Source organism: Pongo abelii, chromosome 15, assembly GCF_028885655.2.
Source record: "Pongo abelii isolate AG06213 chromosome 15, NHGRI_mPonAbe1-v2.0_pri, whole genome shotgun sequence".
Classification (NCBI taxonomy): domain Eukaryota; kingdom Metazoa; phylum Chordata; class Mammalia; order Primates; family Hominidae; genus Pongo; species Pongo abelii.
In genome coordinates this window covers 74,278,651-74,302,696 of record NC_072000.2, presented here as the reverse complement: position 1 = coordinate 74,302,696, position 24,046 = coordinate 74,278,651, and the positions used below count along the sequence as shown (strand labels likewise).

General features: G+C 44.7%; 1 protein-coding gene across 5 annotated transcripts in view; it reads left to right on the top strand.

The window, feature by feature from the left end:
- The window catches only part of SLC8A3 (solute carrier family 8 member A3), a 148,254-nt gene extending 125,042 nt beyond the window's left edge, over positions 1–23,212 (top strand). For 2 of the 5 annotated variants that reach the window (XM_054530246.2, XM_024231665.3), the window contains exons 3-7: positions 3,918–4,021; positions 12,743–12,867; positions 13,745–13,844; positions 15,787–16,062; positions 18,508–23,212. In XM_054530246.2, the coding sequence (XP_054386221.1) occupies positions 3,918–4,021; positions 12,743–12,867; positions 13,745–13,844; positions 15,787–16,062; positions 18,508–18,884 (982 nt within the window). In that variant the 3' untranslated portion in view covers positions 18,885–23,212. The other 3 variants (XM_054530248.2, XM_054530250.2, XM_054530249.2) reach the window with 3 other exon arrangements.
- The last annotated feature ends 834 nt before the right edge of the window (positions 23,213–24,046 follow it).

Here is a 24,046-nt window from a genome sequence, read left to right as displayed (position 1 = left end):
AAAAAAAGAAGAAATGCAGAACAGGGTGACTAAAATTGGCGTATATTTTTAAATGTTTATATTAACAAACTAACACCTTTTAACATGAAAAGCAATATAATTGTGCTAGCCACAAAATCGTCATAGGACTGAGAAAGGAATCGTAATTCTGAGAGCCCTAGAGTTAATGTGATCCAGCTGGCTCATCCCTGTGACTGCAGAAGCCTGTTTGGAGATAGTGTCAGTAGCTTTTGAGGCCCTCTGTGAATTGCCAGAATGTGTGACATGAGCCAAATTTCCCCCTGCGCCCCACCCCCAGCACCGCCCCCGACCCAACCCTCCCGCCGGCTCCCATGGAATAGTCACTGCCATACAGAAAAAGAGAGGTTCTACTATTTCTGGGCAAGATCTCCACAAACCAGTTTGTCCCTTTCTGCTCTCATGAAATAAACCATTTGGATCAACGTCAGCTGATTGCAAAAGTCAAAAAATTTTCCTTGTCTCAAAAGCAAGACTGATAAGGAAGCAAACATGGGAGGACCTTAGTGGCCGAGCCTTTGTGTGTATGTTATTTCATTGCTCTCATAACTTCCCTGGGATGCTGTAAGCATGATTCATCCTGTTTGTTTATCGGTTGAATTATTTGTCCAAGATTACACAGCCTATCCAGGATGAGAACTCAGAGCCCTCGGCTGTGAAGCTTGAGCTCTTTCTTTTCAGTCTTCAAATATGATCATGCCATGAAGCAGCACAAAGCCCAGGAGGCACCCAGTGAGGCTGGAGGGGTCCCCTGGCAGCCACTCTCCTCCATGCCCCTGTGGTGTTGGGGCAAACTTGGACCTTTCTGAATCTTTTAACTGTTTCCTTCTCTTCCTGTTTTTGTCTCCTGGCTGACTTGTCCCACACTCTACTCCTTGCTTATGATACTTATTTTTCCATCCACAGCAAAACAATTCACATCAAGGTAATTGATGATGAGGCGTATGAGAAAAACAAGAATTACTTCATTGAGATGATGGGTCCCCGCATGGTGGATATGAGTTTTCAGAAAGGTGTAGTACCCTGTCCTCCACACTAGCACTAACATTCTTCTCTCCTCTTCTGTTTCTTCCTCTCCAACTCATTTGTCTCCTCCTCCTCTTGTCTTCCACCTCTCTGGTTCCCTTTCCCTTGTCTCCTCTCTTGCTGTCTCTCCTGCTCTCTTTTCACTCCTCCCTCTCCTCTGTCCTCTGTCTGCCCCCAGCTGTGTCCTAACACCTGCCAGCCTGACATATGGCATCCATACGAGGGATGCTCAAGATCGATGGTAATTGTTCTGGGATAAGGAAATGAGTATGGGGAAAGAAAGAGCCAAAATGCTGGAGTATCATATGCAGCTCTTGGCTTCTCCAGAATGGCTGGGTATAAAGGGGGGAAAAGGGACCACATAGCCCAGCACCAGGTAGAAGAGCAGCACTGAGAAACAGGCTCTCAGCACAAATTTCCACGGGGCAGTTATTCTCAGGGCTAAACTTAAGAGTCCCAGGAAGTTGAGAATCAATGTATTTGGATTATAGTTCATTCCCCTCCCAAAAGCAGGCTTTAGGAGCCACCTTATCTGCCATGGTGCTACTATCAAGACTTGTTTCTCCTCCTGACCTTAAGGAAGCTGAAAGTACAGGTTTGAGTTCCAGATCTAGGTCAAATATCCATTTGTCTTCCTATGTTTTTCCTATTAAGAACACCCAGGTGTGGAGGCAGAGAGAATAGTGGTGGAGATCATCCTGACCCGAATGGAAGCTTCCCCAAGAAGTCCATGGGGCTTCTCAGAGTGGATGGAATCTTTGCCTTCAACTTCAATGACCCCATACATCCCATGGCCTCCAATAGGCAAGTCAGGAAGTCCTTTCCTGAATAGATCACACTGTGGAGCAGGGAGCTGCCAGTACTGAGGGCAATGTTCCTTCCCCTTCCAAGCCATCCCTCATGCCCTCCAGTCCATGCCTGTTGTCACAGAGCACCCCAATACCATCCCACAGCAGAGTTCCTGCAGCAGAAAAACAGGCTCACACCTTGTAGACAGCCCTGGGGTCCCATATCTAGGGCCAAGAGAAATATTCCCAAAAAAATGCCTCTTGACAATCAATGAGCTTTGTCTTTTGTCCACTGAGCAAGGTATAAAAAGATGTCAAAAGAAGTACCCAAAAAGGTTATAAAAATGTACAGTCGTGCATCACTTAGCAATAAGGATACATTCTGAGGAATGTATCCTTAAGCAATTTTGTCATCGTGGGAAAATTATAGAGTGTACTTTCACAAACCTAGATGGTGTAGCCTACGACACACCTGGACTATGTGGGCCTATTGCTCCTAGGCTACAAACCTGTACAGCATGTGCTTGTACTGAATATTGCAGGCAACTGTAGCACAATGGTATTGGTTTATCTAAACACATCTAGACATAGAAAAGGCACAGTAAAAATATGGTAGTATATAGCCTTATGGGACCACTATTGTAGATGTGGTCTGTCATTGAGCCAAAGGTTTTTATGTAGCATGTGACTGTACTTGTAAAGTACACACACCACAAATGCACAGCAAGTCCTGTGCCCTACAAGCCCCCTTGGGTCAGTCTACTACATTATACATGGCAAAGCTGAGCACGCCCACAGAAGGTAGCAGGAACATCAGAGGATCTGAAGAGATATTTAGGTAAATGCTCTTTACCCTTTACAGCATTTAGTTCTTAGGCCCCCCTCCCCCAATCTCCCCCCCCCCGCCCCCCGCCAAAAAAAAAAAAAGAAAAAGAAAAAGAAAGCAGAAAATTACAATTCTGGCTCACTAGTAGGACCTGCTAGCCACCATTGTGATTCCATGAAGGACCAGAAGAAACCACATAGGAAGAATCAGGCCCACACGGCAACCTCTCCACATGACAAAGAGCCAGTCTTTGGAGGGCAGTGAATTTCAAGGAACATTTCTTCCCTGGGTGATTTGTTTTTAAAAGATGTTATGCTTTGTTGAGATACCCAGAGATGAACAGAAACTTCTATCACCTTGTGCCCCAGACCCATGATAATTCACATTGAGGAAACCAGTTTTGGGACACATCACCCCTAAGTGATAGAAGCCCAAAGGTGATTTAGAATTTGATGATTTACATCATTTTCTTCACATTTTCCCAGAAGTGCCTCAGCTGTAAATAGTAAAGGATTCCTATGTAATATTGTGGTTAATACATATTTATTTTAGTTCCCACCACTGAAGCCCTATGAGATAAAGAATGAGAAAGATCACACAATTCTACCTCTCTTTCTTCTCTTTCTCTCTCTTTCTCTTTCTCTCTCACTCTCTCTCTCTCCCTCTTCTCCTCCTCTCTCTGGTTTCCCTTCCTCATAAATACTTTTCTTTTAAAATTTTCTTTCTGAAACTCACAATGGAAGTGAGTATAGACACAAAGAAGGGACACAAGCCCTGGGTTCTGTTGACATATTCCCTGTTGTGGGAAGACCCTGGGTTATTCCCAGTGGGTTAGTACTTTACCTGTTGCCCAGAGAAATGCCACTGTTACCATGTGACACCCAGTGGAATATGCTGCCCGACTCACTTCCTACTAACTGTTGGCAAGGTCTAAAATGACTCCTCCTCACCATTAGCCGCCTTCTGCCTTCTCCTCCCCTTCTGTCCTTCTGGCTCCCTTTCTTTGCCCACCTTTCCTTGCCTCCTGGCTCCCTGCCCCCTCACCCATAAGAACAACTATGACCAAGAAGACAAGAAAAGCTAAGACCATTTATTACCTGAGAACAACACAATCCACCATGGTCCTGTCGAAAGCCACCATGGTGGGACTGGACTGCATGTGCCAGGAATGATGGGGAATTATTTTAAAGGCTGTGCACCAGGTGACCAACCAATCTACCGACCCAGTCGACACACTCTCTCTCTTGTTGTCCCTACAGGAAAACCATAAGGGTTAAAATAGTAGATGAGGAGGAATACGAAAGGCAAGAGAATTTCTTCATTGCCCTTGGTGAACCGAAATGGATGGAACGTGGAATATCAGGTGTGAGATTCTTTAAAAACAAAACAACAAAAAAAAAGAAAGAAAAATTAAAACAAACTGAAAAACAACAACAAAAAAGAAAAAGCAACTATATTTTTGTCTCCCTCCTTTTCTTCCCTTCTCCTCCTTTCTCTTTTTGACCAATGGATTTTTTTATTCTTTTCCCTCCTGTATTCTCGCTCTCACCCTGTTTCGGTATCATCTCTGCCTTCTTAGCCTTAGCTTATTCCAAATTCCTCCTTTCCCACCTTCTGGGCAGCACTGCAGCCTCAACTCCTCATTACCCTAATGAGTTATTTCCCTGTTTTGCTACAATTTTCAATTATTCAATTGCCATGGGCCCCTGCACTCTCCCCCACCCCACCCCTACACTGTAACCTGTAAATGTGAAAATTCCTTGGTGGGTGGGGAGGAGAAGAAAAAAAAGGAATGTGACGTGATGCATGCCTGTGCCCCTCCCTGCCTTCCTCCCCTGCCACCCCTCACTCTTTAGCCTGGATTGAATGTGGGAGGGTCTGGGATGGGGGTTGGGGCCTGGGTTGCAATGATGCTTTGACAGTTTTCTGCTGCATTCCCCAACTTCCTTTGAATGCTTGGCAGGTTATTCACTTGTGGAGTGGCCCATAGGCCCCTCTGCCCTTCGAGGAGGTAAGTGTATTATCTGGCTGTTTCACAGTCGGACAGACCATGGCACGGGAAAGTGTACCAATTTTCAGAGGCCATGGCTTCTGAGAGCTCTCGGAGAGACAGTTGACTTCTGCAGTAATCATGCAATCTGGAATCCTGAGCTATTCTTCCTCCTCTGGGCATCCCACCCCATCCCATTCTACGTTCCTAGCCCAAGGTTGGGTACGTTATTCAGGCTACTTTGGGACAATGCAACCTCTAAAGCAGAAAATTGAGAGTTCCTGAAGGGAAGGAAATAGTTCCAGGTATGAAAATTCCCATAGCCAAGGGCCCCAGAAAAGGACTGACATTGGGCAGGCCTGGAGTGTTGAATTGGGGATTTTCCAACAGAAAAGACTCTAAATGATGCAATTGATGCTGATCCCTGACAGACAGGTGTTGGAAGGGTCACAGATGTTTGCCTTTGCTTGGCAACTGCAAGAGAACGTATCGCCCAGATCCCAAGATAGCCCTCATCCCACACTAGAGAAGTGGCCTCATCTCCTGCTTTCCTCAGGACCTGCATCTGAGAATACCCGCCAGGGGCTCATCCCTAAGGGACTGATTATGTTGCAACCAGGGTAGAAGTAAGGAAGGATTTCTTCCCTTGAAGAAAATGATTGGAAGCCACTACTTTGAATGGCTTCCAATCATTTGGAGGCATAGATGTGGGAATGGGTTAGGGTGCTCCTGGGAAATAACAAGAGGACATTCACACTCCCATTCAGGAGAGATATGCTGCTGGGAGCCTCCTAGCAAATGAAGCAGTGAAATTCACCTGTTTGTCAAAAAGGGGTGTTCATACTGCAATTAGTTCATATTCATGTGACAAAGAGCAGCATAAAACTTTCCACACGAGGACAGATCTAAGAGATTCAGCAACAACATTCCCAAAGGATCCTCTACAGGCCTTCTCAGTGTGATTGGTCAGTTCTTATTGTCTGCTGGGGACTCTCCTGCAGAGCTGACCACTTCTGTGCCTGCACTGGTTTGGACACACCTGATGCTCTAGGGGCAGAACTCCTCTCCATCTTCCATTGCTGGTTCTCTTCTTCGCCACTCAATAAAACGTTGCCCTCAGCCTGGCTGCCAAAAAGTGCTGAAAGAAAGAAATTATCTCTGGTTCTATTTTTTCCCACATTGTATTCTTGCCCAACTTCCAGTTCCTGCCACCAACAATATTCTCAGAGGTTGCCTCAGCACCTGCCCTACCTCATTCCCACCTCCCTTGAGCATTTATTCCATGTATTCATAATTGGTTGGAAGCAGCAGATACCCAAGGCCAATTGTAAGTCACCTTCATCAGTTTCCACAGTCCAAGCTACTTAGATGCAAATGAAAGCAGCACAAAGGATTGTACAGTGTACAGGAAGGAAAGCAGTGGTTCCAGACAAGAGGAAGAGATTGGAAGTCCATATATGCCTTTATTCCACCAGTAAAAAGGCTCTTCTTTTATGGCTCCCTTAAAAACCTCTACCAACAGCAGGACAGAGAGTGACCCAAGATAAGTCTTCAAGAGACCTAACCAAATGCAAATGTCTTTGGCTAATCCCCATTTAAGGACATCTTCCTGTTTTGCACTGGATTCTTTGTCCAAGGAAATGTCAGCAATGCCCTCGTGGAGGGAGTAGGTGAGAAGACAAGGATTTCAGCAAGCTATCTGTGTGGTGTGCCCCCAGATCTCCCCAGTGACCAAGATGCCAAGATGAGCAGTGCCAAGAAGAAATGTGTCAATTTTCCAGCTGCCTATTTTATTGTCTGTGTTTTCCAGGTGGTTAATTTCCAGTTTCTTCAGTCCTTCCCATATTTTGACATTAGACCATAAGGTGAAAGGTCATAAAACCTGATTGTCTAGACTCCGAAGCAAATGGAAACCCAACCAAATTTCCAGAATTCCCTGCTGTTCTCAGAGTGAGAGACAGAACAGTGGAAATTGCTTTTTATTATCACTACTGCATGGGAGAGTCTGAAACATTCAGAATGGCATAGTCTCTGCATGGTCAAAATGACAATTGCATTAAAAAATGAAAGACTGGATTTGAAATAGGAGACTCTATTTTTGGCAAACAAAACAGACTTCAGAGTTGAGATTAAAAGCTCTGGATGAGCTGGGGGATGGAAAAAAGAGAAGGAAAAAAGGGAGACTGAATAGGAAACACAGTTGCTCTGGAGTCTAGAAGTAGACTTCTGAGAGCAACACTGAGCAACATAATCAAGACTGTTGGGACTGGGCCTGGGCCTGGACATTGGAAGCCTTGGGGTGGAAAGGAAAGCTCTCTCTCTCTCTCTCTCTCAAGAATGGGGCCTGTTTGGTCCTCCTTTTTCGACATCCATGGGCTCATCTTGACAAGCTGCCCAGATGCTTCCTAATTATTCACAGTCCTATGCTCTTTCCAGCTTGTCCCTGGAGTGTCTGAGCAGGAATAAATGACTCTCACCTGACCCAGGGGATCAATACAGGGGAAAGTTCAGCTCCAGCTTCTCTCATGAGCAGCAGCAGGAAAAACACCCTCAAGGTATTGTGTCAGTCAAAGCTGGCCTACCCAGATCTCGCTGACCCATCTATAACTGCTGAGCAGAAAGTCTTGGATTCATGGAGACAATGACCAGAGAATGATGGAATTCCAGCCAACTGCAGGCCTTCTCACTACTCTAGGGATGGGCCAGATGTTCGGTGGCATGTATAAGTGAAAACCAGGGCATCAGGGACCTTTCTGGAAGAGCTGCCTTTGTCTGGCCCACCTGTGTTCATTTATGCGCTGGGATCTCTGATCTCCCCTGGAACTTGGGGGCCAGGAGGAGCTCTTCCATGCAAACTCCTGGAAGGAGCAGAATAAACAAGCTCTTGCCAATCTATCTATCTATCTATCTATCTATCTATCTATCTATCTGTCTGTCTATCTATGTCTACCTATCTCAATGTACTGAGGAAAGCCATTGATCCATTAACCTTTGGAATTCTACATGGGAGATACCTAAAAAAGTGAACTGCCTTGTTTATATATCATGTAGACTCTGGATCCACATATATCTCAGTAGCTGTGAATATAGGATGATTGATCACAGGCCTGAGTTGCATTCCTACAGATTCTTAGGAAAAAAATGATCCACAGACATGTCCCCCCTGGTTCCCCCACAACACACACTCGTTCCTCAGCAATCTCTATCGGTCACCAACTACACGATGAATATGTGGCAAGCTCTCCCCAGACCTTTATCTGAGAGCCAAGGAGTGAGGGGCTGTACTAAGATACCATAGAAATGAAAATGTGGTGTGTCACAAGAGTTTCCTTAGTTCTTAGATCTTAAACTCTAAGAGGGTTCAGCATAAGTACAAATTCAAGGGCTACAGACAACCTGTATTGGGTGTGTCTTTAACTCAGTTTCCCAATCCACATAGGGACCTTGCATTTGTCATCTCTCATCTATGTATAGCTGTTGGTATGACAGTTTCTCTGTTCCAGAATACCTGGACTCTGACTTAGCCTGTCCTTTCTGAAACAGAAAGATCACCCAACCAGAGATCTATGAGATCTATGGAAAAGACAGTTGCCAAAATAGACAGCAAACAGCCAAACTTAATTAAACACTACCACATGCAGGGACTTTGCTAAGCAGAGGTAATACAAAATGGGAGGAGCCCATAGCCCTAATCTCCGGGATATATTTATGGTAAAGACAAACCATTCAAGGAAAACATTCTGCAGGACTTACCTTTTTGCTAAGTCATTCTTTTAGGGGAAATCAAAGTTCTAGTCAACGTGGCAGCTAGGAAGGCATTTGTGGTCATGGAAACCCTATGGGCACTGAGAAGCTGAGCATGAGTTCAGCTAAGTCGTTAGGGATGGAAGACATAGACCTGGGCACTGTTCCACTCTTGCACAATGCTACCCATTTCCTTGAGCTCCCATTCAAGCCCCATGGTCATTTTTGCCACTCATAAGTTAGCTACTCTGGCAGGGTTGCAACTTACACAGTTTTCATGATAACTGGATTCTCACTACTTTTTTTACAGAATGGATGTGATAACCTGATATTCTACACAGTCATGAGTGACCAACCCACCCACTTGGTTCCCCATCCTCATTCCTCTATTCCTAGCCCTTAGGGTAGCCGGGAAAGCATGGGAGCAAATGCCCTTACCAGGGCCCTGGTGCTCAGCAGACTCTCCGGCTGCTCACACCTCTTGCTGCTGCTCTGTGCATGCTCCAAAGGCTGCTTTTTGCATATGGCTGCTGAGCTCTCACCTACTAAGCTCACTGCTTTCCTTATGCTGCCAGCAACCACAAAACCTGGTGATACTTTCAAGATGGGACCTTAATGTTCTTTCCTTTTCTTTCTTCCACTTGTCTGGTATCCATTTGCAAACAGTGCTCCTGTTATCTCCAGGTAAGAGGTGTCTTGTCCCCCTCTTTTCTTTCCACTTCTTGCCAGTGCCATTATTTGGTTTAAGACCAATGTCCTTTGATTTATTGAATAAGAACTGCAGGCTCGAGTTAACCTGACAATTTCTCCCAAGGACTGGGAGATTTATTTTCCCACATGAAGCAATTATGAGAAAGCAGTTGTGAGGAAGGCAATTCCTTGAGCATCACTTCTGTCTGTGGATGTGGGTTAAGGCATAGCTGATCCTCTCTGGGACCAGGAAGAGAAATTAAGCTTACCAAGGAGATGGTGGGTCATAGACTTCTGAGTCTTAATTCATCTGCCATCTCATGTTGTGGAGGAAAAGACAGTGAGATTCAGAGCTGGAATCTCCTAATATAATGTGATAGGATTTGAAAAAAAATACTTTAATCCCAAGGGATCCAGGAAAACAACCAAACCTGTTGTGAGAATGAGAAATGCAATTTTTAAAGAATCTGGAATTTTACCAGTTCTGGAGATCTTCCATCTCATCACAGCTGAGACTTAAATTGCTAGAATTTTGGTCCACTTGTCATTGACCCTTAAAGTCCTATGTGCCATGAACAAGATGAATTAGGATGGGGGGTTGGGGCAGTGTTCTGGCTGGAAATATAAATTTTAGAGAATTTATTTTGAAGAGATTCTCATGCAGAATCTAGATGCTATAGAGGACATATACCTACTTTGAGAGTATGCTTGCATGAGTGGAAACCAATCATAAACAACATTCAACTTCATGAGCAGATATGAAAGCATTTTGAGCATATCTAGCAATACTATAACTCTGTGCAAGCAGAGTGGCCTACACAAGACAGTTTCAATATATTTTAAAAGAACGTCTTACATTTCATCAGTCCTTTGAACACAGAAAAAAATGTTAAGGCCACTTAAGAGGCAAAACATCTTACAGATTTCATTGGTATTCAAAGTCACCTACAGGCTACATCTTGGGTTCAGGAAGGGGTGGTATACACAGTAAGGACATTTGCCTTCTGGGAGCCTTAAACAAAAAAGAAATGTAGGTAACTCCTATATTTTTCTTTTGTGGAAAAAACACAGTTACTCCAGCTTCCTTGGCTTTTTGCTTCTTTTTTATACCAACAAGGTAAGGGCTACCCTCAACCCTCTGTTCTTCACTCTTCTCCCAGGGTATTGATTTCATAGTATTGGGTTTTTCTTCTCCACTTCACTCATCCTCTTGCCTGTGAAGGTATGTAAGGCTTCTTTGTTCCAACTCTTTTCTCCACCCACCCCCCTCACATATATGCATAACAAAGATTGTGATTTAATTTAAGTTTCTTTCTACTTTTAACATATTTGCAAACATCAATAGAAGCTAAAATGGGAAAAAGGAAATGTTTCTTTTCCTAGCTCTTTCAATCTGTAAGCCTTTAATTTAGGAGCGCTTGATTAGCCTTTCAATCTGTTGGAAATCTCAAATACCGGTTTTAATTTTTCTAGGTGGACAGAGACAGAGAGGGAATATGTTCATTCTGAGCTAACCCCACCCCCCCAAGCTCAGGGATCCTTGCAGGAAGAGCACTAGCTACATCACTCTGCAGAGTGTTCAAAACATCCTATTCTTGTCTGGCCTGGCAGGCTCTTTGTCCTTCCAATATTTGTTCAATCTTCCATCCTATTCATATTCTATCTTTCTCTCCCCTCCCAGCCTCTCTTCCTGTTCCTAGAACTGAGAGTTTATTTAGTCAGTCTGAATATCTAGATCACCTGCCATTTATTCTCTTTACTTGAAATTCTGAGGAGTCACATAAACAAGATATCAGAATCACTATGGTCCTCTAAATTGAAGACTTATAATTCTCTCAAGAAATTAACAACATTTGAATTTAAAGGAATGATCATGACAAAAATAGAAAAAGGCGGGAATTATTGCCAAACCAAGAAACTAGAATTGACTTAAAGGCATGTGACTCAATCAATTAACAAATATATACAGAGAGCCTCTGTGGGACTGTGGGAGATCCAAAGATAGAGGATTGGTTATTTGTCAAAGGGATTTTTGCAGAAAGCTAGATGGAAAAACTGACTGTCACCACAGAGGTGGACAGGTCAGTAAGTAGATCAATATCCTGCCAGATGGATATAGTACTAGATTGATAGGTAGACAAGGGGTTAGACAGGTACATTTATATGTCACTGGAGAGCTCATTATATTGGTATAAAGTTATTGTGTCACATGTAAAGTATGACATGGGGGAATTGGGGAGGAAGGAGTGGAATAATACTGTCGCTGCTAAGATAGGCATTGTGATGTGGTGCTTAAACCTGCAAGTAAAGGAAGAGTATGGAATCTGTGTGTCTTTTTCTAAGGGCTTTTTCCCAGAGTAGCTTGCAGTCTGGCTTCTAGGGTTGCTGGCCTCATAGCCAGAACCCTAGATTCACCCAGATTTACCTTCAGAATTAACTAATCAGAGACTCGAATTCAATAGACTAAATGAAGTCAGGCTGCTAGAGGATGTCTGCTGACTTGGACATATGCAGAAAGACATGGATCCTTGAGAAAACATTGTTTCCAAAAGTGGCCACCAGCACTAGAGGAAGGACAGCACCACGGACAGCTCCCAGACATTTTAGGATTGCCTTCTGTGTTTGGTGCCCAAACACTGAGCAAAACAGCGAGCTCAGGAAGTCTCCGCACACTGTCATACCATCTTCATGCAGGCCAACTAAGAAAATTCTGACATAAAATATAAGGCTCTCTGCTTGGTAACTTAAACCCTTGGCTTATAGTCTTTTCAGGGAATTTCTCTCCTTGCAAATTCGAGAGTTGGAGTCTCACGACTGCCCTTGTTTCACCAATTCCCCAGCTAGAGACAAAAGACCTTCTTGGCCTCCGACCCATTTTGTCCTTGAGATTATCCAAGGACTACAGGATTCCCCTGGGAGGTTTACTGTGTGGAATGAAAGCAATTAAGGAGCTGAATAAAAGAATTAATTGCATGTGAGAATGTGGACTTGGATGGGAAGATGTTTAAATGAGATCTGAAAGAAACAAGCCGCCAAGAGCAATTTTCTAATCAAAGGGGAATAAAAAGATTCAATCTCTATTTCACTCTAATCCGGAAAACATGTCTTCATGCAGAAGTGGTCTTAAAATGGACTCACCAGCCAAAGTGGAAAAAAAAAAAAAAAAAAAAAACTGTTCAACATGAGAAGGGACCATTGGTAAATGAGTCAAGATGCTGTGAAACCAGTAGACATTTCCTTTGAATAAATGTCCTTCTGCACCTTCAAGAACTCTTACAGGAAGTGGTTGAACAAACAGGCCTAAAAGTTCAAAATAGTTCAAGGTCAAAACACTTGCCCTTTCTTCCCAGTTCCCCAACATCTCACTGAGTGTCTTGAGAACTTCACTTGATGCTATTTCTCAGGAGATGTTTAGGTCAGGTTGTCCACCCAGGTATAAAAGAGAAAGAGGAATGCTTATCCCAGTCTGCAAGGCACATTCTCATGGTCTGGTTATAAAGTGTTTAGTACTTCATAAAAAAGGCACTAAAAATATACATAAACTCCCCATTCCCAAGAGTTATTTGCTTTGTACCCACTGCCCATGCCTAATACTCTGAACTGTATCCTTCCAGGGAGTGGAAAAGGTGTTAAAGCGAGTCTGATTTTGTTTTGTTGCAGAGGTGACAGACAGGAAGCTGACTATGGAGGAAGAGGAGGCCAAGAGGATAGCAGAGATGGGAAAGCCAGTACTGGGTGAACACCCCAAACTGGAAGTCATCATCGAAGAGTCCTATGAGTTCAAGGTCAGGCAAACAGTGAGGTCTAATTGAATAATAAATAAATAAAAATGGGAGGCAGAAGACCTGGGGTGTTTTTTTCCACTTTCACTAGTGAATATGTGAAGTTGAAACTGAACAAATCACTTATCCATCCCAGGTCTCAGTTTCCCCACTTGTAACATGAAACAAATAGTGCTGGCCATTTGTATGCTAGGAATATTGTAAGGAAACATAACATAGAATGTGAAATAAGTGGACTGGAAAGTCCTGAGATGTATTATCATTATTGTTTAACTGTATTTTGAAAGCAAAAATATTAAAACTCACTACTACAGGGCAAGATATATTAACATCATTATTATTCTTCTTTATTGTATTATTCTAAATAGCCAATTTCAAAAGTCACAGCCAGGCCAGGCAGTGAGGGACTCACGCCTGTAATCTCAGCACTTTGAGAGGCTGAGATGGGAGGATCACTTATGCCTAGGAATTTAAGACCAGCCTGGGCAACATAGGGAGACCCCATCTCTATAAAAAATAAAATAAAAATCAGTTCGGTGTGGTTGTACATGCCTGTGGTCGCAGCTACTCAGGAGGCTGAGGTGGGAGGATGGCTTGAGCCCAGGAGGTTGAGGCTGCAATGAGCCATGATTGCACCACTGCACTCCAGCCTGGGTGACAGAGTGAGACCCTGTCTCAAACAAAACAAAACAAAAAGATTACAACCAAAAACAAAGGGAAATAGAAGGATTGCCTCAAAAGAGATCGCCCAAGGCCATTCCATGCATAACTGTCAGAACACCCTGGAGACAGGGCATCTTTCATTCCTTTGAAGAACCAGACTCCTCATTGGTTCTGAGCATTCTAACCTCATGGTTCCAAGTTTTTCTCTTCGTAACAGACTACGGTGGACAAACTGATCAAGAAGACAAACCTGGCCTTGGTTGTGGGGACCCATTCCTGGAGGGACCAGTTCATGGAGGCCATCACCGTCAGTGCAGGTGAGAAGTGTCTCAGGCTGGCCTTGCTGGGAGAAGCAGACAGCCTCTGAGAAGGAAGCGTAAAGCCATGTTAACAGCCCACCAGTCCCTGGGAAGGCCTGTGTGCTCAGTCTTCCCAGCTCTGGTCCTAGGTGCCTACTTGGAAAAGAATCATGGTGTATCTGAAAAACGTGGCTATCTCTGGTTTCAAATCCTTGTTCTGCTGTGTGAACTGGAATAATGTACCCTCTCTGACCTCAATGTCCTCTTTCCAAAGGGGAACTATTGCTACCTTTCTCAGAAAAGTAGAAAGGTACAGAGTCTTGTATAAAATCCAAACTCAATAAATTCTGATTTCCGTCATTCTTTCTTTTCATTTGTTTGGTACTGCTCTTCTGTAAAATGTGGGACAATTCTGATTTAGAGATGTGGGAGTTAGGAGTTTATAAAATGTGTTGCATTGACTCTCCAACAAAACACCCTGGATGATTCCAAACCCCCTCCCTCGGCATTTACTGACAGGCTCCCTCAGTAGTGACCCACAGCACAGCCGGGAGTCCTAGCAGCCTGCGGGGACTGCTGGTTGGAACAGGGACGGAAAAGGTCTCCCAACCACCGTCACTATCACCTCTCAGCACCACTGAGGCCTCCTGGCCTTGTCTTTTATTGAGAGGCTTTGTTGTCATAGCAACCCACAGGGTCATATCCCCAAGGCCCCAGAGCCAGAGCAAAAAGACAGCCAGGAAGAGAGGTTTGCTGCTGCTGCTGCCCCACTTTTCTCATCAGCTGCTTTAGATCTTTCTAGCTCCCCCTCTGATGACCTGACTGTGCCCCTCGAGACAATAAACAGAATGTAGGCCACATCATCTACCTTGCTCCTTTTACAAAGGAGGGGCCTGAGGTTCAGAAATAAGAGATGATTTACCCAGCTTACAGATTTTCTTCATGGCAAAGCTGGAATGAGAACCCAAGTGTTCTGACTCCTGTTCTTTCAAAGCCCAGCTTCTACCAGTTATGCCAAAACATGACAGAAGTTGCCGTTGGCAAGGCACAGGCATGCCTCAGCATACCCTCCCCTCCAGGGCTGCTGAGTGGGCAACTCTGCCCACATTTCCTGGCAAGGACAATCAAGGCCCATCCTGCTTTTTCCCATGAGATGTTTGGAGGAGGGCATTGGCTCTGCAGTATATTCTCATGATCTGGAATGACAGCCATCCCTCAGGAGACAGATAATAATGACCAGAACCACAATGGTTATTGCAGCAGTCAGGTCAGAAAATTTGAAAGGAGCCCTGCTGGTGTCCAGTGAAGAGTGGCCACGCTGAACTGATTTCACTTCTTTCCCTAGACAACAAAATGCAGCCTGTGCATTCTCCTTTATTATACTTTAAGTTCTGGGGTACATGTGCAGAACACGCAGTCTTGTTACATAGGTATACATGTGCCATGGCGGTTTGCTGCACCCATCAACCCGTCATCTACATTAGGTATTTCTCCTAATGCTATCCCTCCCCTATCCCCCACCCCCGACAGGCTCCAGTGTGTGATATTCCTCTCCCTGTATCCACGTGTTCTCATTGTTCAACTCCCACTTATGAGAACATGCGGTGTTTGGTTTTCTGTTCTTGTGTTAGTTTGCTGAGAATGATGGTTTGCATCCTCCTTTCTTTCTGCTCCACTGTCTTGTCCCTCTTAATCTCCTTCTTTCTTCTCTTCCTCATTCCCTGGCCCTCTCTCTCCCACTCTACCTTGGTGCCCTGCATTCAAATTGACCTATGAGGCAGCCCAAATTGTTTCCCCACTATTTTCTGGCACCCTGGACCTGGCCCCCACCAGCTGCCCAGAAGACAGCTGGAGTCCCCTTCTAGCGGATGATGTCTGTGGTGCGGGCTGGGCTTGACTTTCTCATGAATGATTATCTGACTTCGCTACCCTTTCTCTTGCCTGTTTATCTTGCCTCCAGCAGGGGATGAGGATGAGGATGAATCCGGGGAGGAGAGGCTGCCCTCCTGCTTTGACTACGTCATGCACTTCCTGACTGTCTTCTGGAAGGTGCTGTTTGCCTGTGTGCCCCCCACAGAGTACTGCCACGGCTGGGCCTGCTTCGCCGTCTCCATCCTCATCATCGGCATGCTCACCGCCATCATTGGGGACCTGGCCTCGCACTTCGGCTGCACCATTGGTCTCAAGGATTCAGTCACAGCTGTTGTTTTCGTGGCATTTGGCACCTCTGTCCCAGGTGAGAGTGAGAGGTGCTTGAATTTGCAAAGAGGATTTTACCTGGTTCAAATGACCCCTGGACTCCATCTCATTATCTTCCACACCATCTCAGATCTGAACTTAACAGAGCCTCTGCCCTTAAAGTGCACAAAAGTCAATCAAAGAGATGAATAATGACATTAGTAATGACAGCTAATATTTCTTGAGCACTTTCAATGCGACAGGCACCATGTGTGTTCAGCAATTTACACATTTACATTTTCCCCCTGTAATGTTTCCCAAAGCCCTATTAAATAGGGTAAGTTATTATCCCCACTTCACAGACAAAGAAACTGAAGCCCATAGAGGTTAAGCTACATGTTCAAGTAAGTGGTCCAATTTCTTAACCTCCACATTATGTGACTAGACCACAAACAGTGAAATTAAAAGAATGTAGATATTGTTCTCCTTCCATTTACCTCTGGCGATCTCTGAGAGGTTAAAGATTAGCCAGCTCAAAGATATCAAAGGAGAAATGCCCACGTACATTCTTGGCCTCCTCTACTTGGAAGGACACTGTGAGTACAAAGTATCTCCTAGCAGAACAGCCAAAGGAAGTTCCACAGCTTTTATCTTTTTATAGGATGAATTACATACTCTTTCTTTTTCTTAGGAACACTCAGAGACAAACAGAAAGGAGCAGACATTCCTTTATTCATTGAACAAATATTTACTGAGCACCTATTATGCCTGTTACAGTATTGTGCTAGTTTTTGGGACTATAGTGAAAGGCAAGATACACATGCTTCCTTCTCCACGTGGAGTTTATAATCTAGTGACGGAGGCAACACTCAACTGCTATAATTAAAGTTATCTTGTTAAATCCTAGGAAGAAAAGGAAAAGGTACTGCATAAGGAAGGAAGTTGGGCCTGAATGTAGGAGTTAGCAGGTAGACAGGGGCTGCACTAGCCCAGGTTCTTTACTTAATTCAGTTAGGGGCTTTGGGGCCTCTGAACTCTGAACTTCTGCCAGGGAGCTGGCATCCCAGTTGCCCCAGAAAGAAACAGAGCGCATCCTCCTGCAGGGAGGTTAGGCTGAATCTCATCAGACAGGACTCTTCTGGCTGGGCCAAGGGAAATCTTTCCTGTACCAAGCAAACATATCCTTCAAGGAGAGTAGTTGAATCCACATCAAACTCTAGGAAAACCTCTTTCCAAAACCCCAGTGAAGGCCAGTGGGATTATTTGTCCATTAGTGATGCAAGAGATTTAGCTATCGTGGAAATGCATCAGAAGGTTGGAAATTAGATGGATGATCCCAGGAAGGCCTGTGGATGAGATGCCCTGTGATCTCTGTTCTCCAAGCCTTGGGGGACCTGAACTATCAGAGGGGAGGGAGGAAATATGGGGGAAAGCATAGAGGTGGGAAGAAATATCAGAGGATCAGAAGCAAAAAACAATAACAACAGAAACACAAACAAACAAACAAGGCCATAGGCAAGAAAGGGTAAGAGGTTTTCTCTAGGAGATCTATAAAAAATGGCAATAATGAGGCAAGCCAGGCAGGCTTGGGCATCTCCAAGTCCTTGCAATTGGCCAAGACAACAGCTAACAACATTTGAGGCTTTAAGAAGGTTACCCTGTGATCCACTCATCTGATTTAGTGGCTTTGGCTGAAGCTCTTTGGATATAGTTGAAGGTATGGAAAGGGTCCTTACATGAGGACTTTAGGGTGAAGTCTCTCGCTAACATCCTATGTGACCTTGGGTAAATTCTTTGACCCTTATTTTTCTTACCTGTAAAATAAAAGAATTGGGCTAGATGTCTCTGACAGTCCTCCCTGTATCTACAATCTGTGCCAAGATCTAAAGTCAAACACCCTGCAAGGCCCTGTGATACATATATAAACCACAAAGACAGAGCCACGTCTTCCTTGAGTCCACAGTTCACCCTGCATGTCCCCATCATGGTTCCCCAACATGTCCTCTGTCCCCAAAATCCAGCACCTCGCCCAGTGCTGAGTCAGTAGGCATTGCTCAATAACTGTTGGCGGTTCGTGAATAAATGCCCCATATGACAGTTAAAATCAGGCATCTACTCCAAGCAGCTTCCCAGGGTGTCAAGGTTCCCTGGGGAGATATTATGGGATGGCAAACTTCCCTTACTGATGGCAAACTTCCCTTACTGAAAAAGTAGTCAAAGGAGAACAATAAGCCCACTCAGTAAATATCAGAACTGGAAAGCCCTTCAGAATCTTTCAGATCACTGCAGATGAGGAATGGGAAGCCCAGACTAGGGATGTGACCTACCCAGGGCCACACGGCTTGCTTGTGGCAGAGCTAGGAGGTAGGAGTGGCCCCCTAGCCCTTGTCTCTCATTCCTGGGTTCAGCCCACCAGCTCAAGCTGCTTTTTGGGCATACTGGAAGACAAGCCCTGCACACCTTAGCCTCCTACCAGTTCCCACGTGTCTTTGTCCTTTTCCAGATACCTTTGCCAGCAAAGCTGCTGCCCTCCAGGATGTATATGCAGACGCCTCCATTGGCAACGTGACGGGCAGCAACGCCGTCAATGTCTTCCTGGGCATCGGCCTGGCCTGGTCTGTGGCCGCCATCTACTGGGCTCTGCAGGGACAGGAGTTCCACGTGTCGGCCGGCACGCTGGCCTTCTCCGTCACCCTCTTCACCATCTTTGCATTTGTCTGCATCAGCGTGCTCTTGTACCGACGCCGGCCGCACCTGGGAGGGGAGCTTGGTGGCCCCCGTGGCTGCAAGCTCGCCACAACATGGCTTTTTGTGAGCCTGTGGCTCCTCTACATACTCTTTGCCACACTAGAGGCCTATTGCTACATCAAAGGGTTCTGAGCCACGGAACAGAGCCTCCGGCAGGGCAGGCCTAGGACTTCTCCTAAGAGAAGGGCACTTCCCCACCAGTGACCTCTCCGGGCTGCACTGCCCTGGAGAGGCAGCATCAGGACCCAAGCCCCAGGAACTTCACCCAACTTACGCCCTGGCAATTAACTGAAAGGGCAAAGTCTTAATCAATCAAACAATGGAGGAATCAGCAACTTTACACAGTATTTAATTAAATACAAACAAACAACAGCAACAAATCCACCTCCACCCCATCTCCCCCTCATAACCCTGACCCAACGCAAAGGTCAGAGCCTTTCGCCTCCTTCTATTCCAACTTTTGATTATTCCTTTGCCTCTCATTTCTTTGGAGGCAGGGTTTCTCCTCTCTGCCCAATTCCATACATCCCTATTATCTCACACAGCTGACAAGACGTGAAAATGAGTCACATTCATGTGGCTGGGGTGGGGTTCTTTTTTCATTGTAATCATTAGTGTGGTTGCTTTCGTTTTGCCATTAGGTTTTGCTTATTATTTTATTTTGTCTTTTTTTTCTGAAGTGAGTGAAAAAGGTGCCACAAAGGAATTCCAGGTCTGAGCCAACAGAGAGAAACACGAATTTTCAGACACATGCTCTCCTGCCACCTCTTGGCTCCATCAAGATCCAGTTCCCCATCTCACTGTTTTCTCTGAGATCTTGGGAGGAGTGATGGCATTGGGGTAGAAATAAGCTCACTCACCCACGCAGGGTACTAAAGATCTTACAGGAGCTTCAACTGGAGCAGGAGGAGCTTTTTATGCTTATGTTGAATCAAGTCAGATACAAAAAGCAATTGTCCCTCTTTGCCCAAGCTTTTCCAATTCTGTGTGTCTTGTTGTGTCAATGTCCACTTGCGTATCCTTCTGCAGGAAGACCCGCCAAATAGAAGAGATGGGACAAAAATAGGAATGGTGTGTGATGACAAAGGGCTACTGGAAGAACAAAAGGGATACAGGCCTTCTTGAGTATCTTTGGCTTTGTACCTGAGGCAGGAGAGAAGAGATATCCAACCAGTGAGATCTTTAAGAGAAAAGTTTGTATTTTAAATGTCAATGTGCCTGAGAAATATCAGCTTCACCACGCTCTTGCTTCCTAATGCTCTATACAAAGAGGGCTGACTATATTTCTTGAAGTGGTGTAAAAACTTAGAGATTTTATAAGAGAACAAGGGGCTCCCTTCACCTCTCCTGGTCCCTCAGGTCACATATGAAAGCATTTTTACAAGATAGGAACTGGAATTCCTCATTTCTCCCACGTTCCTGCTTGTTTTTAAACTTCATGAAGCTATTTTTCCAGCCTATGGGGTAGTTCTTGCTCCAGTAAGAGGAATCTTAGTTGTCATAATCCCGTCAAGCCTGGGTTTTTAGAGAAAGAGATCTCTGTGCCCTATAGACCTTTTCTCAACGAATGTGGGAAGGACCTGGCTTTAAAACACACACACATACACACAAATAAACAGACATAAGATGTCATCACGAAACTGCCCACGGATCTTTAGGCTTTCTGCATTGACATAAATACATTTTCTAAGGGGGGGGGGGAAGAAATTAAAAAACACCTGTTAATTTTAAACACATTTTTTAAGAAAAAAATAACTAAAAAAGAAACAGTGCTCATGTCATAAGCTATGTTGACAGTTGCCAGTGGAAATGTTGGGTTGGTTCAAAAAAAAAAAAATAAAAGCTATACTTATATCTCTCTACATACAGCTTGCTTCTCCCCGTGTTTCTTCAGTGAAAGGTCCAGGGGGCCACCGTGGGCTTCTTCTGAGGAGACGTGACCCAGGTGAAGGTGTCACCTCCTCTCACACTCAGGTGCCAATGTGTCAGACCCAGTATATTTTAAGCAAAAGTACTTCAGGAAAATGCCATTTGTCAAAACCTGGACTTTGCAAAGTTGGAAGATGTAAGTAGTAGTAAGAGCTGTGGTAATTATGGAGGAAGGAGGTTTCTGTATCAGAAAGGCATTGGCCGCACCAGACTCCAGCTAGGAAAACAGTGCCCTGCACCTATTACCAACAGACATGTCTTCACTCATTCATTTACTCATCATTCATTCAACAAAAAGTTTAGGAGCATGTTGAATATATTGAATGACACTCTGGTGATACAAAGAAGAGCAAGACATAGTTCCTGACCTCAAGAAACTCACAGTCTAGGCTGGGCATGGTGGCTTATGCCTGTAATCCCAGCACTTTGGGAGGCCGAGGTGGGTGGATCGCTTGAGGCCGGGAGTTTAAGACAAGCCTGGCTAACAGCACTACTAAAATTTTTAAAAGTTAGCCAGGCATGGTGGCACATGCCTGTAATCCCAGTCACTCAGGAGGCTGAGGCACAATAATTGCTTGAACCCAGGAGGCAGAGGTTGCAGTGAGCCAAGATTGTGCCACTGCACTCCAGCCTAGGCGACAGAGCAAGACTCTGCCTAAAACAAAACAAAACAAACAAACAAAAGAACTCACAGTCTACATGGGGGAAGTGATCCAGAAGCCCACCAAACTTGTTCAAAGAACAGGGGTAGTGCTGCGAAGGCCTGGTGGGGGGATCTTGTGGAACGCCAGGCAGGAGGCACAGCCAGGCCGTAGGAGCCTGAAAGCCATCAGGAACTGAGCCCACTTTCCCCACCTCCCCCAAGCCACCTGGCCTCTCTCACCCTTGCTTCCCTCTGCCCATTGGGCCCATCCTCTTCCTTTATCTTCCAAGGTGCTTCCTCTGATTTATTTTCTTACACACAGCCCAGCACAGTCACCAGCCCTGACACTATATCATGACCTCACAGCTTTGATCACCACAATGAACTGGAACTTCCCTCTTTTCCTCTGAGTGCAAAGTCTCAATCAAGAGAATATGGTCAACTCTCTGTCTCCAGAGGGCCATTCTGAGAAGGCAGAATCCTTTGTAGAAGGCAATCACACTGTTGGGGTGCCTATGGACTGGGTGCTTTGTGTCAAATGTTCACTTCTGATACAAACAACCCAGGTGTGGAGAGGAGGGTGATGATCACATTGTAGGTACTGTTGCCCCTTCTAAAAGCCAAGTGATGGGAAGAGGTTTATGATGCATGTGGACACCAAAGTGCAAATGCTAATGACAGTCCTATGCCCTGAGCACTCTAAGAGTGACCTAAACAGAATGCCATGGGAACACAATGGAAGGAAACATTAACTCAGCCTGGAAGAATTGGGAAAGACTTCACAGAGATTGTAACAGGTAAGTAGGATCTTGAAGGAAGATGAAATCATGATTTACTTTGGTGAGGGGCTTCATATTGAAGGATGGACAAAAAGTGAACAGCACATTCAAAGGCACAAGGGTAAAGCATGACATGGCACAGTCATGGAATGGCAGCAGTCAGCATGGCTAGGATAGAGGTCAAGAGGAAGGCTAAGGGTAGGTGGATCCTAACTGTGGCCCCACTGTGCCCTCTGCTGAGGTTTAGAAGCTGTCTGCAATAGGGTCCTGGGCTTAAACTTATGGACAAAAATGGGGCTGAGAAAGCAGCATCAGGAACACAATTCCTACCATGGAAGCTGAGAACGAGATGTCAATGGGATTTGTGAGTGAAACAGATTAGCACAAAAAGCAGGCAGGGAAAAAGGGTTGGACTAAAAGCCTCATTCAGTTTTTTGCCAGCCACTAAGTTAAAAATGAAAAAAAAAAAAGCCTTTTAGCAGATTAAATGGTAGATGCAAAATCACAAAATCCGTTTGTGTCCATCATCACTCCCATTTTCTGAGTCCTTTCTGGGTTATCCAGGTGTTAGGCTTTGTCAAAACAGAAGCTGGAATGAACCATAGGAGGAGAATTCAGGAATGCATCCCAGGAATCTGAAGCCTTGGGTACTAGTTTAGATGCCCCCACTAACAATCCATCTTCTCTTTGGATCCATTGTCTCCCTGGATCACAATTCCCTGAACTATAAGTGAGATTTTCATAAATGACCTCTGAAGTCAATTACTTCTAGCTTTAATATTGTGATCCTAGAATATATACAAAAGCAGTGTGTGTGTGCGTGTGCACACATGCATCAACATGTGCACGCACACACTCAAACTGCCTGGCTACCTTAATTGACACACCACTGCAGATGCCCCTTTGCAACTCCTTGGCCCTATGGCCTGTGTATTATTCAATATGAAGAAGACATTGTTAGCCATTGTGCACGTGTTCATTTTCAGCACTTCTTACTGATTGAGCCACAACATGCCCATCCCTTTGGCTCATTTATCATTAGGGTAATGTTAGCTGCTGTAATAAATAAACCCCAACATTTCAATACCCTAGCAAAATAAAAGCTTATTTCTCACTCCCATAATAATCCAATAAAGATGTTCTTGGTCAGCAGGTGGCTTTCTTCCATGTGATGATTCAGGGACTCGGTTTCCTTCTATTTTGTAACTCTGTCGGCCTCTAGGGCCCTGGAGTGTTCTTCATCTATCAGTAGATGGAACAAAAATTAGGAAAAGCACACACACACTTCTGACTACCTTGGTTTTGAAGTAGTACTCATTACTTTCGCTCATATTCTTGTATTAGTAAAAGCTGGTCACTTCAACCCACTCACATGCAAAGGAGACTGGGAGATATCATCCTTGTGGGGCAGCCACTTCCCATTGACCATTCTATACTACAAAAGGATGAAATGTGTTTGAATGTTTGCCTCTGCCACACTCCCTTTGTGATTAAAGATAGATATTTTTACTATCGATGGCCAAGAGCAATCTGACCTATGTCTATGTGGGTTTTCATGGTTCACAAAAAGCTTTTCATATACATGTGTTTGAGTCTGATAAGAACCACAAGTGGTAGATATTCTTATTTTATCAATGAAATTCTGAGAGGTTAGATGATTTCCCAGAAGAAAGCAGATAGTAAGAGGCAGACACAAACACAGGTCTTCTGATGGCAAATTCAAGCTCTTCCCAGAATATTATGAACCCTTGTGACAAACACCAGAACAAAGAATGAGACTTGGAGGAAGCTGGATCTAGCCAGCGAGAGAGAGTTCCCTAGAGAGGCAGCCAGCGTCCAGGTAGGGAAGGCGAGAGAAGCCAGTCAGCACTGGTTCTCTCACCCTCCCACAGTTCCCTTCTCCTCTCCTTTGTCTCCATTCCTACTAAGCGAGGCACTTCCTC